Below are 15,244 nucleotides of genomic sequence, written 5' to 3'. Positions count from 1 at the left end.
AAGTAGACTCATGGATGACATGATTTATTAAAGTGTGTAAGAGTAAAACTGATATTAGAAATCGTGATTTTTCTTCTGTTATCACTGACATGCTGACAGATACAGTTTGTTCATTATTTTCCACTGTATCAGCTGGTATCCTCTTCAAAGAGGTTGACAGCTCATGATGTCAGGGAGGTGGATCAGTACTGTGACAGGATGCTCCCCCCATGTGGACAGATCTGGTACTGCCATAGTAGGGCATTTTAAAAGACATCTCCAAAGGTCAAGGGGTTACATTTAAGAAAATTAAGGCAGTTTCACACCTTAAGAGACACTTTTTCTTTTATCTGGTTGCAACCTGAGACCCTTAAAGCTGCAGTGGGTCGAAAACGTCACTTTATCCTGACAGGGATAGTGTTACACAGTTTTAGAAGTTTCGGAGAGGTTATCATGATCTAATTTAGAGCATGCTAGGTTTCATGCTGCTTCATGTTGAGTTTATTGATTTATTACCAGCAATGTAAGTTAACTCTCCTTAATCAGAGAAAAACTGATCATGCTGACATTGTTGTCTGGGTTGAAAATATTGACCTTCCTTTAAGATCTGGTGATGTTGGGAATCGTCTTATGCATGAAATGTAATGATATGAAGAACTGAAAGGTTTATTTATTATTATTATTACTATATTATCTTTGTTTCTCTGGGTGTGTAGTGTGGAAATGTATGACATTTTTCCCCTTTTGTTCTATTTAAATTTAAATTCTATGTTGTATATGTAACAGGAAGTGAAGGAGAAAATGAAGGAAGTGGAAAGAAGGGAGGACGTGTAATGAAAAAGGAACTGCATGTATAAATGGTAAAAAATAATGCTAATAAAAAGACTCATTACTGGATAATTAGCATGGCATAAGAGAGGAGTGTTCAGTTTATAATTTGACAGCAGTGACACCTCAAAACTCCCTTAAAACCGTGCCAAAATAAATGTGAAACTCTTGGGATGAACTCTTTATAAAAAGGCAGTTTAGCAAACCTATAAAATGAATGACAGAAAAGACGGAGAATTGTGATTTCATTAATTTATTACATCCCAAATTCTATCCTCCATACCCTCAATTCTGTGACTTCAAACCCCCCCACACGCACATTTTTCACAGAAATAAAAACAAATGCAGCTAAAAAACTTTGCATGTAACATTTTCTCCATCAACGCCGCCACCTTTCCAGTGTCACAGATATGCAGACAGAACAATGAGTGTGACGACGTGTAAGTGTGTGTGTGCGAACAGAAAGAAGACATGCAGTGATTCCCTTTGAGACTGCACTCAATAACAGATTTCCAGCAGTGGCAGCTGTATCGTTCTCCATGTACCGCTTATACAGCTAACCCCAAATAAATAGTCCCAGCCACAGAGGACATGCTTGTTTTGTGTCATGCGGTGTAGATATTAACTTTTTTTAAATTAAAGTGAGATGTTGACACTGAGCACCTAACAAAACATACATGTCAGACAATGAAGAGTAGCTACAAAGTACCACAGTAACATCTGTTTTCAAATCCAACGCCAAAGTCCTCGACTTCCAGAGAGAGAGAAGGCAGTGTCGAAATCCACTCGTCATACGTCACGATCTCCACGGACAGGACGAGCGGCGCCTGGATCTCAGGTGGCGAGTCAGAAGGGTCAACGTGAGGCATCGTTTCCCCCTCTCCGCCCTCACACAGTCACCGCTCACCCCGGCTCATTTTTTGCCGTCCTTCTCCTGCGAAGGCACTGGGCTCGTGTGGCGAGGGCTGACGGCGACGACCGGCCGTGTAAGTTTGTTGCATCGTCACGCAGAATTAAGCGTCCTCTTCCTCCACATCGCTGTGCAGTGGCAGAGAGTTTCTTTTAGAAGGCTGAAACATGGCGTTGCCCACACTTTATTGATTTATAGTCCAAATACAGGCATTGAAGATTGAGTCAGTGGATTTCAATGTGGACCTGTGAAGAGATGAGGAGGCTGTCAGGCAACATACTAAATCAATGGATGAGACAGTTTATCTATCTAGACATGCATGAAAATGTTAACATGATATTAAGCTCAATCTTTCAATCAGCAGCATGCGCTCAGCTGACGGTTTATTAAGTATTCGGTTCATTTTGGAGGCAATAAAAGTAGTTTACCTTTCATTTAATTGTCTTTATTTGTTTAAATATAATTTTAGTCAGACAAAAAAATCCATTCAAGTGTCAGTTGTAGAGCTGCAACGATTAATCGATTAGTTGTCAACTAGTAAATGAACTGTTTTGATAATCGCTTAATAGGTTTGAGTAATTTTTTTAAGAAAAAAAAGTCAAAACTCTCTGATTCCAGTTTCTTAAATGTGAATATTTTCTGGTTTCTTTGCTCCTCTATGACAGTTAACTGAATATCTTTGAGTTGTGGAGAAAACAAGACATTTAAGGATGTCATAGGTAATTCACAAACTGTCACCATCAATGACAAGGGAATTTTTCAACTGTAAAATTCCCTTCTCATGTATCTTGGTCACAATTTAAAATAAATTAAAAAAAATAATAATAATAATAAAAATAAATAAAAATAACAATAAAAATAATAAAAATAAAATTAAATATATTAAAATTAAAATATATATATTTTTAAATTATATAAATTTAAAAAATCAAAGGGATGCAATTGTAAAATGCCCCGCTCATGTATCTTGGTCACAATTTAAAAAAATTAAATAAAATAAGTACAAATAAAAGAAATTTAAAAGAAAAGAAATTAAATTAAAAAGAAATTATGTAAATTTAAAAAATCTAAGAGATGCTATTACATATAGATAGTGATGGATTTTTTTTTTTTAAATAAAAGGATACTGTATAAACTGTATACTATATCAAATCCAATATTTTATCTACCCACATTGATGTGAATGTGGGTGGACAAAATATTAGAAATACAATTTAACAATAGGCTATATTCAACAAAAACTGCACATTATTATGGCAGGACTGTAGTCTATTAACATCTTACTTTACTGCATTAGTTTAGAGGTAATAAACTGGCAATTGCTTTAAAAAAAATGTAGATAAAATGCATCTATCTATCTGGACAGGAGAGATGTTAAAGCGACCAGAGTAAATATTTGTGTTGTCATGACTTCAGCTGGCTGATTGTAAACAGCTAATTTAACAGACTAGCTGTTAGCAGATCAGAGTGAGTGTTTGAGTCATTACCTGTAATCTGACATTAAACATCATCGAAGCGACCAGGTAGATGTACGGGAATCTGATCCGCAGTCTCCATGCGAGATCAAAGAATATCAACAAAGTCCTCGTCAAGCTTTTAGAGAAGACTCCGTAAGTCCGACCAGCCGAGCCCGAGAACCGGAGCACCAGGTAGGACAGAGCCGCCATACAGGCGAGCTCTGCCCGGTCTGCGGTGTGGTGGGTGGGTTGTTGCTAAGGTTACTGTGTCACTTAACAGACGAGTAACGTGCTGACTGAGTGACAGTTCATATCTCTACCGTTGACTGACACAGAACTCCATGTTTCTTTATTGTGCTGGTTTGTGTTGTTGGCAGAGCTGCTCCACCCAGACAGCTCAGCGGGAGGACTCATAACGGTGTGACACACACGGAAGTTGAACGTGTGGACTTTTTGTCCTGACTTCAGACTCAGGCATATTTTGTATATTATTTTAACAGTACCTAAATACAACTATATATATATATATATATATATATTGAATACTATTTTAACAGTACCTAAATACAACAATATATATATATATATAATACTATTTTAACAGTACCTAAATACAACAATATATATATATATATAATACTATTTTAACAGTACCTAAATACAACATATATAGATATATCTATATATATATATATATATGCTGTATATATATATGTATATTTACTTCACCTGTGTATATATATATATATATGTGTATATATTGTATACTATTTTAGCTATATATATGTATATATGTATATATATATACATATATATATGTATATATATATATATATATATACCTCGCCTGTATATATATATATATGCTGTATATATATATATATATTTACTTCACCTGTGTATATATATATATATATGTGTATATATTGTATACTATTTTAGCTATATATATGTGTATATATATACATATATACACATATATATGTATATATATATATATACCTCGCCTGTATATATATATATATATATATATATATATATATATGTTGTATTTAGGTAGTTAAAATAGTATACTATATATATATATATATACATATATATACTTCACCTGTATATTTATATATGTTGTATTTAGGTACTCCTATATATATGTTTATGTATATTTTAATGATGTATGTTTTAAAATCAGTATCTTTAAAAGTATAAAAGGATAGTGTTCTTTTAAGCCATATCATTTTATAAATACAATATTTTGCTAAGATATTATTCAAATTAATTATGTCAATTTCATCTGCCGAAAAAGTGTGATTGTAAAAAGTAATAGTTTGTTGAGAGGGTGCCTAGAAGGCAGAGTTCAGGCAAAAAGTATCCACTGTATTTCCTCTATCGGTGTCACACTCTGAATAGTCCGTGTTACTCGTATTTTCTTTTATCTCCTTTAAGTGGCCAAGTTAAAATTTCCTTTTAAAAAAAAACAAACCTCCCGACACATTTGGTCTCATCACATTCTCTGACTTTATAAAAAAAAAAAAGCCGTAGATTACCAGCTGCTTGTTTTGGGGACGTTTTTAAAGTTTCTGTGTGGGCGTATCAACCCCAGCGCACCAGCGGAAGCACCATCTGGTGTCGGTGGCTAGCTTTGAGTGATGGGAATTCCGGCTCTTTTTAGTGAGTCGGATCATTTGGTTCAGCTCACCAAAGAAGAGCCGGCTCTTTCGGCTCCCAAATGGCTCTTCATTTTACCACTTCTGCCTTTTCTAATTCAACCAAATTTAGCGCTGTTTTGACCTATGATTAGTATGTGTGCACATATATCACTTAAATTATTCAATATAATTATACTAAACCTCATAATTTCCAGAATAACATAATTTTACATGCTGCTGCGTTTCCGACTCTCACTCTGCTATTCGCGCACCGCACTCCTCTCTCTCTTTCTCTACTCCTCTCCCTCCTGCTCTGTACCTGTAGACCGAGCGGAGAAGATCGTCCTATCATTCTGCCTTGAATTAAAGTGGCAGTAGGCAGTATATTTTTGGCGTCATTGGGCAAAAATTCCATAATAACCTTTCAGCACATTGTAATTCAAGTGTTCTGAGAGAAAACTAGACTTCTGCTCCTCCTCATGGCTCTGTTTTCAGTTTTTAGAACATCTAGCCCATCACGGGAGACTTTGACCAACCACAGGTCAGTTCATTGAGAGAGCGTTCCTATTGGCTGTGCTCCAGTCATGTGACCGGTACTTGGCGTTCCTTCAACAGATTTCACAATGGCGTCACAAACTTTCTCATTTTACAGCTAAACTGTGCACTACAAGATGATTCTGAAAACATTTGAGGAGAGAATTAGGCATTAACGTAACATAATATTGATTCATATTTGATGCCTAGTTTGACCGTTTGGTCGGAGTTTGCGAGTGATTGACAGCCGGCTCTTATAGACGGCAGCTGGACAGCAGACCTCAGATCAGCTCTTACTGCTTTTTTTCCTCCGGTCTGTGAAATCTTTCAGATGCCGTTAGGAACACCGGAGGACACAGAGGCACATGATCTTTTTCAGGTTACCCGATTCATGTTCTACTGTCACAATATATACCGACCGTTTTATAAAAATAACTTTTTAAATCATATTTGCTCCAATCTCGCCTACTGCAGCTTTAAGTAAAGGGGGAAAAAACGGCTCTCTGAAGGGAGCCGGCTCTTATCGTTCACTTAAAAGAGTCGGCTCTTTGAACCGGCTCGTTATGAACCAACCCATCACCAGTCACCAGCTTGATGTTTTTTCTATCAGGGTGGTGGCCGCTGTTGTGCTTCATAGCTTCCAGATCAAAAGCATGGGAATGTTGAGAGGGAATTTCTGACGGAAAACTTGCGTAAAAGTTGCTCGATAAGTTACTGTAACTTTCCAACAACAAGCTTCTTCCATATCTCAGGAGTTCCTCTGTTAACACCACTGTTAGTGAAGCTCTGCTGGGACGTTTCAACCAGCGAACAATCCGGACAAAGAAACAGACTAGTGAGCTAACGTTAGCTGTTAGCTGTTAGCTCCCAGGCTAACCTAGCATTCCTCTAGCTGCGGCGCAATGCAGGCCATAAAGTGTGTCGTTGTCGGAGACGGGTAAGTTTAACCAAGCAATCTATCTAACTATTAGTTTAAGCCTTTCACTTCATATTATATCTTAAATAACCTGAAACATTAACATAACATGCTATCATCACACTAGCTAACATTGAAGCTTCCTAACTGTTAAAGTTAGCTAACAAGTTCTAACTTTAACTACCTGTTTATGCTAAATAAGTATTATTTAGTTAACTATTATATTTTGCCATTCATTATATGTGGTATTATTGATGTGGCAAACATTACAAACTGAGCTAGTGGTGAGCTAATCTTTGATTTATCCTGGTTGCAGTGTTTCCTCCCTCTTGTTGGGTGAGTCAGTGAAGGCTGAATCAGTTCAACTGGAGTTTGTGCGACATTTACTTATCAATTGAGACATTTGAAGAGTTTAAGTGCATTGTTTGTGTGTTGGTGTTAGTTGTAATGCATTTTTGCTCTTTTTTTTAAAAGTACAACAGCCATACATTAAAGTTTCAGACGCCACAACATAAAACAAATGCAAAAATAAATAAATGCAATGCATAATATCATACAAAAACACATTAAAGTCAAGTGTTTTGAAGCCAACTTTAAAGTGAAAATGTTCAGAAACACACACAGCTCCCCATTGACTCTGCTTCTAGGTCTTTCAGTAATGTTTTAAATTAAAACCTTTTGCTTTCCTAACTGGTAAAGTTAACTAACAAGTTCTAACTTTAACTACCTGTTTATGCTACAGGTGTATTATTTAGTTAACTATTATATTATGCCATTCATTCTATGTGGTATTATTGTTGTGGCAAACATTACAAACTAAGCTATTAGTTAGTTAATCTTTGATTTATCCTGGTTACAGTGTTTTCCTCCAATTTAGATTTATTTTTATTTAACCTGTAGTTAACTCATTGAGATTAATAATCTCTTTTGCAGGAGAGACCTTGGCCAAGACAGCAGCATTTAAACATACATTAAAGTTTCAGACTCCACAACATAAAATAAATACATGCAATGCATAATATCATACAAAACACATTAAAGTCTTAAAGTGTTTGAAGCCAACGTTAAAGTGAAAATATTCAGAAACACAGACAGCTTCCTCTGCTTCTGGGTCTTTCATTCATGTTTTAAATTCATCAAAAGTAATCAGATTTCCCCTTTGCTTTCCTAACTGGTAAAGTTAACTAACAAGTTCTAACTTTAAGTCAAGTCAAATTTATTTCTATAGCACATTTAAAACAACAAGAGCTGACCAAAGTGCTTTACAGACAAAGTGAAGAATAAAAACAGGTCAACAGAGCAGACAACAAAACCACACACATCCACAGACAGAGACCAAGATAACATCCATGAGTAAAAGACTGTTATAATGAGCATTTATAAAAGGCCAATTAGTAATCACAATTCAAGTCCATTCAAAAGCCAAAGAAAAGAGGTGGGTCTTGAGCTGTGCTTTGAAATACTCTGTAGAGGGAGCAGATCTGATGTGGAGAGGCAGTTTGTTCCACAGACTAGGGCCCACAACTGTTTAACTACCTGTTTATGCTACATGTGTATTATTTAGTTAACTATTATATTTAGCTAATAAGAGTTAATGGCATTCATTCTATGTAGTATTATTGATATGGCAAACATTACAAACTAAGCTAGTGGTTAGCTAATCTTTGATTTATCCTGGTTACAGTGTTTTCCTCCCTCTTGTTGGTTGAGTCAGACCTCACAGGGCAGATCACCTATCAGTTTAACTTGAGTTTGTGCAACATTTACTTATCAATTGAGACATTTGAAGAGTTTAAGTGCATTGTTTGTGTGTTGGTTGTTAGTAGTAATGCATTCTTGCATTGTTGCACTTTTTTTTAAAAGTACAACAGTCAACTCACAGATTGGTAAATGATTTAAGAGCTATGACTGACTTTAATATGTGTAACAATATGTGAGAGCGTATTATTGTTATGGCAAACATTACAAACTAAGCTAGTGGTGAGCTAATCTGTGATTTATCCCAGTTAAAGTGTTTTCCTTCACTCTTGTTGGATGACCACCTATCCCTCCTAACCTAACCACAGTTTAACTTAACATTTACTTATCAATTGAGACATTTAAAGAGTTTAAGCGCATCATTTGTGTGTTGATGTTAGTTGTAATGCACTGTTAAGATAATAATAATCTTTGTATAGCACCTTTCTAAACATAGTTTCAAAGTGCTTGCACAGATACAATGAAATACAGACAAAATAAAAACAATAAAAGAAAAAAACATAAAGACCAAATGATGAGAAAACTAAAACCTGTAACCATTGGTATCAAAACAATGAGTTACAACACATAAGCCAAAAGAGGACTACAAATATAAGGTGTGGGAAAAGGTGCACCAAGCTGTTGCCTTAAAGAGTTAAAAAAGCCTTTTTATAAAAATTGATTTTTAAAAGAGATTTAAAAGCTAAGTGCGTTTCCTGCTTTTTAAAAGGACAACTGCTAACTCACAGATTGGTAAATGATTAAAAGATTGAAGAGCTATGACTGACTGTAATATGTGTAACAATATGTGGGAGGTAACTTCTTGTTCAGGGTGTGGTGGATACCACAGCAGCCGAGTCATTGATGGGCCTATGACTCCGTTTAATTTATTGGTTTTGCAGCAGAAAGGGCTCATACTAAAGGGTCATATAATACACTTCCTCTAGTGATCTTGTATGCATAAAACAAAGTCCACTTCCTAAAGTAAGGGTTCATTTAACAGTATCTGTTTGTTTTTTTATATTTTATATATATATATATTAATATATATATATATATATATATATATATATATATATATATATATATTAGACAGCTTGATAGCTGCATTGGTTATTGGTGACAATAGGGCCAATCTATTAAATCAATTCTATGTTTAGATAGTATATACAGGAATTTTAATTAAGTTTTGTATGTTGCTGCATTAACAAGGTTAACGCACACACTTTTCTCTGCTTTATTAGTCAACGTTTCGGTCAACAAGGACCTTCATCAGGATATTCATTTTATTGTCCTGAAAAAGGTCCTTGTTGACAAAACGTTGACTAAAAAAAGCAGAGAAAAGTGTGTGCGGGAGCAAGTAATTTTTTTGAAAAAGTACATATTGGAAGGGATCTACTCCCAGCACAATGCTATCGTCGCTATCGGTATCGGGACTGAAAAAGTTGGATTGGTGAATCCCTACAAACATTACTAAGTACAAAAGAGTCATTTTACAAGCAAGAATGCCAAAAGTTCACCAGTTCTAGCTCCTCAAATGTGAATATTTACTGGGTTTTCTTTGGTGATTTTATGATGGTAAACTGAATATCTTTAGGTTTTGTATCATAGGTTGGATAAAACAAGGAATCTGAAAATGATTTTTCACTATTTTCTGACTAGAGTTGCACCGATTTATCGGACGATTTTTGGCTCGTTGACTGCAATCGGCATATAGGCAAATAGGATGACATTTATGTGTTGTATTGCATTAATTTTGTGCCTGGCCTGCTAAATGTTGTGTTGTTAGCTGCTGATTTAATTACCTTTCATTTATTTTTCACAAAATGTTTTTGTTGGGTTAGGTAATAAGTTCCTCTCATTGAGTAGGTAGTCGTATACAGGCTAAGGGGCTTTTGAAGCAGTTATTTTTCATGTGAAATAAGGTTATTTTAATGCTTGTTTCATAAATTTGTATGATTTTAATTTGTGAGTGAAGGCGGTTCAGTTTGTTTTTTCTGATGAAGAGGTCTTTGTTTCGCTGGCACCAAACAAAACATGGACTATCGGATAATTTTTTTAGTTAAAATCGGTATATAATCCCATAATTTTGCAATTGGTGCATCCCTATTTCTGAAATTTTGTTGACCATATGCGTAATTGAGAAATTAACTAGCACATTAATTGATAATAATAATTGTTTATTGCAACCCTATTGCTGTCTAGTTGTACAAAAAAGGAAGCCATATCAATTCATACCCAGAATGGCAAATTATAGATACAAAACAAGTACAAATTTCCTCTTCTCCCCTCCAGAGCTGTGGGTAAGACCTGCCTGCTCATCAGCTACACCACCAATGCCTTTCCTGGAGAGTACATCCCCACAGTGTGAGTATCTGAGACTACAGACCTTATTTATTTATTTATGTAAGACTAGCAGTGAGATCAACATTTGTTACCGCCCTCGTTTCCTGTACAGTCCCTGCATGATTAAGGTGGCATCTTATTCTTTAGTTGCTTTTTTTTAATTATTATTATTAAAATGTGGTTGCTTGGAGAACAGGGTACAATCACTGCTGTGGGCTGCAACTAAAAAATGTTGCAGGAAGTTACGATGAAAATCTCCAGCGTATCTGATTCTAGAGCAGCTTTGGACACGGCGTTGCTCTATCGCTGTCAGTGTGGCGTGGACTGGCTCAGCAGCAGGCAGCTGATAAACAAGATTGTAGTTCAGCGGAGCCAAATGATAATCGATGAGTCATTTTCAAGAGACAGCTGAGGAAGCACAAAGGCACAACAGATCAATTAAGAGCCTGTTTTCCATTTTATTAACACTTAAGTTTTGTTTTTATTTCCTTGCCATGATTAATATTTTATCAGTCTATATGAATCCTGATGGGTTTAACTCATTCTCGCATCATTACTTCTGTCAGGTTCGACAACTACTCCGCCAATGTTATGGTGGACGGGAAGCCGGTGAACCTGGGCCTTTGGGATACAGCAGGACAAGAAGATTATGACAGACTCCGCCCACTCTCCTACCCACAGACGGTACAATAAAAAAACAAAACAGACAATGCTGTATTAAATTTCACTTAATGTGATTCTCTTTGATGTGTGGTGTTTGCTTTGAAGTATTTTTTGACGTCAGTGGAGCCCTTAGAGATTCCCGTTCGGGAATCTAGAATGAATAAGGAAGTAAGAGGCAAAGAAAGACACCACACCTTTGAGCAACATGAACAATGGAAGGTTTTTGTCTCTACTGTTCTTTACTGGAAATGATTGTCATGAGCTCTGATTCCATTGTTTTCTTTTTCTTAACAGGATGTGTTTCTCATCTGCTTTTCGCTTGTGAGTCCTGCCTCCTTTGAAAACGTCCGTGCCAAGGTGAGTTGATGCAATGTCGGTACGTTTTATGTCATGGCACGACGAGGGGCAGTGTGTGGTTATGTTTGGCCTACAGTTTTTCTCCAGGGATGACTCATAGGTTTTAGTTTGACCTATATATTATTCAAGATGTTTGTTGTAATTCCGGTTATACAAGTACAATCGTGTGTAATGATTTTGTTGGGAGGCACCATAAAAGAACGAAAATAAATAGTACATGCTAACTGCTAACTCTGACGGGTGACCCGGAGACTCAGTTGTCTGTAGTGTTCCTACACTGCAGCTGGCGATAAAGGATGGATTTAACCCGTTTGTGCATCGGCTTATCGATGCAGCTGGACGGCTTGTTGGGCACTAAAACCACAGCACTGCTGCATGCAACGCACTAATCCTGTCGGTTATGAAAAAAAATCTAAATTAGCATCCCTAATCTGGACTAGAACATGTAAACACTGACCAAATTCAACAACACATTGTCAATTTCACAAACCGTGCTGTAGTTTGAATGTGCAGAAAGTTCTGTTTTGCAGTTTTAAAGCATATATTATACATATTATTATACTAACATTGGATCACATGACTAGTTGTATGTGAAGGGAGTCGCTCTGTTTTTGGTTCACTGCCCCCAAAAACATCAAATAGTGGTTTAAATGTATTCCTTAGTCATTTTAGAAATTGCATGTTTGAGATAACACAGACTGGTTTGGAAAGTTACACCCCTAACTTCTCAATGCTGTGTTCTCGGTGCAGTGGTACCCTGAGGTGAGACACCATTGTCCCAACACTCCTATCATCCTGGTTGGCACCAAGCTGGATCTGAGAGATGACAAGGACACCACGGAGAAGCTGAAGGAGAAGAAACTTAATCCAATTACATATCCCCAAGGACTGGCGATGGCCAAAGAGATCGGTAACAACACATATCAACTTTACATGTTTTCTCTGACGTTTTTTAACTGAAATATTAAAAGTAGGGCTGTAAAAGTTAGTTTTAATGCCACTAATTTCTTTAACGCAAACGATATTTCTGAGGTTGTAGCCGGCTCAGTTTTAAAGCTAGAGTGAAGATCCTGTTATCTGGAAACTAGAAAACCTAAGGAATCCACTGAACCATGTCATACTAGCTTGTCGAGAAGAAGGTTAAATTACACTCCAAACTTACGCTACATTTTGGCAAGGAAAAACTGTCATGGCCATTTTCAAAGGGGTCCCTTGACCTCTGACCTCCAGATATGTGAATGAAAATGGGTTCTATGGGTACCCACGAGTCTCCCCTTTACAGACATGCCCACTTTATGATAATCACATGCAGTTTGGGGCAAGTCATAGTCAAGTCAGCACACTGACACACTGACAGCTGTTGTTGCCTGTTGGGCTGCAGTTTGCCATGTTATGATTTCAGCATATTTTGTTATGCTAAATGCAGTACCTGTGAGGGTTTCTGAACAATATTTGTCATTGTTTTGAGTTGTTAATTGATTTCCAATAATATATATATATATATACATACATTTGCATAAAGCAGCATATTTGCCCACTCCCATGTTGATAAGAGTATTAAATACTTGACAAATCTCCCTTTAAGGTACATTTTGAACGGATAAAAAATGTTCGATTAATTGCGATTAACAATGGACAATCATGCGATTAATCCCATTTAAATATTTTAATCAATTGACAGCCCTAATTAAAAAATAAATTAACATTTGATGTGCGGTTTCCTCCTCAGGTTCCGTCAAGTACCTAGAGTGCTCAGCCCTGACTCAACGTGGCCTTAAAACTGTGTTCGACGAGGCCATCCGGGCCGTCCTCTGCCCTCCACCCGTCAAGAAGAAGGCCAGGAAGTGCCGTCTCCTCTAAGACTTCCTTCACTGGAACGGTTACCGGGGAACATGGCCGCTAGTGGTGAGGGGTGGCTAAAGACACAGGAGAAACACACCAGTATACACACAAAAACAATGTACTTCAGATTCTTTCCTTCCATAAGTGTAGCTACAGCAGTTCTACCAACGGTTTCCATGAAATATTTGACATACGGTCAGATTTAGGAGAAGGGGTTGGAAGCTTATAGACCCTAGCTCTTTCCCAGCAACGCTAACAACGCATACTGTATAGACAAGACTATGAAATTCTTGAGGCCTTCTAAAATGGATTGGATGTTTTGTAAAAATGGACCGTGGAATGTTTTCAATTTGTTCTTCCACTGGTTGTCCGCCTTTTTTTGTTTTGTTTACAGTCTTGGTTGTTTGTTTTGAGTGGAAGGAATATTGCCAAATGCATCCCTGCAGACGTGCTGTATTTTAACAGAAAAGAAAACCTTCGTTCTATTGTCTCAAACCTTTTTAAACCTTCAGAATACAGCTGACCGTTTGCTGTCGTGTGCTGCTGTTTGTTCGGCTCCATAATCAATGGCCTTTTATTCATTTCCACTTATCGAGGGCGGTCACGTGTCATCGCGGCCGTCAACAAGGAACTTGAAGTAAATCATCTGTGAAGTTCTTTTTTGCTTCAAATTACTGTTTGTGCACAAATCAATCTCTTTCCAGTTAGTCGGTTTTCAGTCCTAGCACATGATTCATGTTAATTCATTCTCGTGGATTGAATGACGCCTGAGACGTACTGAAAATCCACACTGGGAACAGAGCCTCTGACACCAACTGTGCTATTAAAACCCCGACAAATCGAAATGATCCAGTATTTTATGTGTTTGGCTCCAATCGGACCAGTCAAGTTCATGGTATTTTATTTTTCTTTCCTCTTTCACAATATTTCCCTAGAAGTGTCTCTGAACTGTGTAGCTGCCCAGGAGTGCAACGCTGAAAACTTTATTAGAATATCGGATTAGAACTGTTTAGGTGTTTTGGTGGCGGGGAACAAGAGCACCTTCAATGCTCTGTGGGCATTTATCAGAAACCTTTTATGCAGCACATTTGATTCTTAATATCATCACTACTGGCTAAGCAATGTCACTAAGAAGAGCATTCATGCCTGCTAATAACAGTAACAAAGCTACTGTCGGTTATGGTGTAGTAAACCGTGTACTCATCTTTTTGTTATAATCATGTGATTTGACTGTTTTGTATCTTTCTTCACAGAAGTTACACTTCACTCACTGTATTGTTAAACTAACACTATGAATATCCTTTTGTTTATTACCTCTCCAGTTAACGCTACCTTAATCTCCCTACAAGCCTAGCTTTTTGTAATTAATGCTGACAGCATGTATGTGCAACATATACTGAAAACTAAGATTAGTATCGCAACAGTTATATTTTTTGCCTATTTTACAAAATGTATTTGAACTACTAGATCAGGGGTTAAGTACATGTTGCTCATCTGTATTGTATTCAGACATCAAGCTGTGCTTTAATTCAAGCCAATGTTGTGACTCTTTACTTTTATGGATAAAAGCTATTGTCACTTTTTTGAAGAAGCCAATAAATTCAAGTTAAAACCGACTCTATTCTGCCTCTTTGTTGGACAGTGCGACCGCAGATTTCCCATGATGCAACACTTATCATAAAAACATGAAGTAGAGCTAATGCACTTAGACTGTACTGGAACATGTAGATGCAAAGGGCACACTGGGAGGCTTCGGATTCAAATCAGTTACAGAAACTTGACATTTATTACAATGAAGCTGGTTGTTTTTTTTACTTTTTGTAAAAAATAAAACTTAAAAGCATTTATCTGTTCATATAAGTGAATACTTTTTACATTGAATTAGGATGGGAATCACCAGAGGCCTTATGATATATTATCGCAATACTTAAGTCACGATACGATCTCATTGTGATTTTTAAACATTTCTACATTTAATGTAATGTTATCTAAAAGATTTGGAGATCATTTTGAATTACTGTAATCATGG

General features: G+C 36.6%; 2 protein-coding genes across 2 annotated transcripts; one reads left to right on the top strand and one right to left on the bottom strand.

Moving 5' to 3' along the window:
* Positions 1-1,044: 1,044 nt before the first annotated feature.
* smim10l3 (small integral membrane protein 10 like 3) lies at positions 1,045-3,602 on the bottom strand. Its single transcript, XM_074656742.1, has 2 exons — positions 3,205-3,602; positions 1,045-1,962 (listed from the first exon to the last, which is right to left on the bottom strand). Exons 1-2 carry the CDS (start codon positions 3,382-3,384, stop codon positions 1,942-1,944), a joined length of 201 nt encoding a protein of 66 aa, XP_074512843.1. The 5' UTR covers positions 3,385-3,602; the 3' UTR covers positions 1,045-1,941.
* Positions 3,603-5,919: 2,317 nt separating this feature from the next.
* Positions 5,920-14,829, top strand: LOC141781182 (ras-related C3 botulinum toxin substrate 1-like). The gene is made up of 6 exons (XM_074656744.1): positions 5,920-6,291; positions 10,303-10,374; positions 10,920-11,037; positions 11,311-11,373; positions 12,124-12,283; positions 13,103-14,829. The coding sequence occupies exons 1-6, from the start codon at positions 6,257-6,259 to the stop codon at positions 13,231-13,233; spliced, it is 579 nt and encodes a 192-aa protein (XP_074512845.1). The 5' UTR covers positions 5,920-6,256; the 3' UTR covers positions 13,234-14,829.
* The last annotated feature ends 415 nt before the right edge of the window (positions 14,830-15,244 follow it).

The sequence above is a fragment of the Sebastes fasciatus genome, chromosome 13 (assembly GCF_043250625.1).
Source record: "Sebastes fasciatus isolate fSebFas1 chromosome 13, fSebFas1.pri, whole genome shotgun sequence".
NCBI lineage: Eukaryota > Metazoa > Chordata > Actinopteri > Perciformes > Sebastidae > Sebastes > Sebastes fasciatus.
Note: the sequence above shows the minus strand (reverse complement) of the source record. Positions and strands in the feature narration are given on the sequence as shown.

Excerpts from the sequence above, each read along its gene's own strand:
- smim10l3 (XM_074656742.1), bottom strand. The coding sequence starts at position 3,384 with ATGGCGGCTCTGTCCTACCTGGTGCTCCGGTTCTCGGGCTCGGCTGGT. Across the intron at positions 1,963-3,204 it reads TGTTTAATGTCAGATTACAG|GTCCACATTGAAATCCACTG; the intron begins GTAATGACTCAA and ends ATCTCTTCACAG.
- LOC141781182 (XM_074656744.1), top strand. The coding sequence starts at position 6,257 with ATGCAGGCCATAAAGTGTGTCGTTGTCGGAGACGG. Across the intron at positions 10,375-10,919 it reads GGAGAGTACATCCCCACAGT|GTTCGACAACTACTCCGCCA; the intron begins GTGAGTATCTGA and ends TACTTCTGTCAG. Across the intron at positions 11,038-11,310 it reads CACTCTCCTACCCACAGACG|GATGTGTTTCTCATCTGCTT; the intron begins GTACAATAAAAA and ends TTTTCTTAACAG.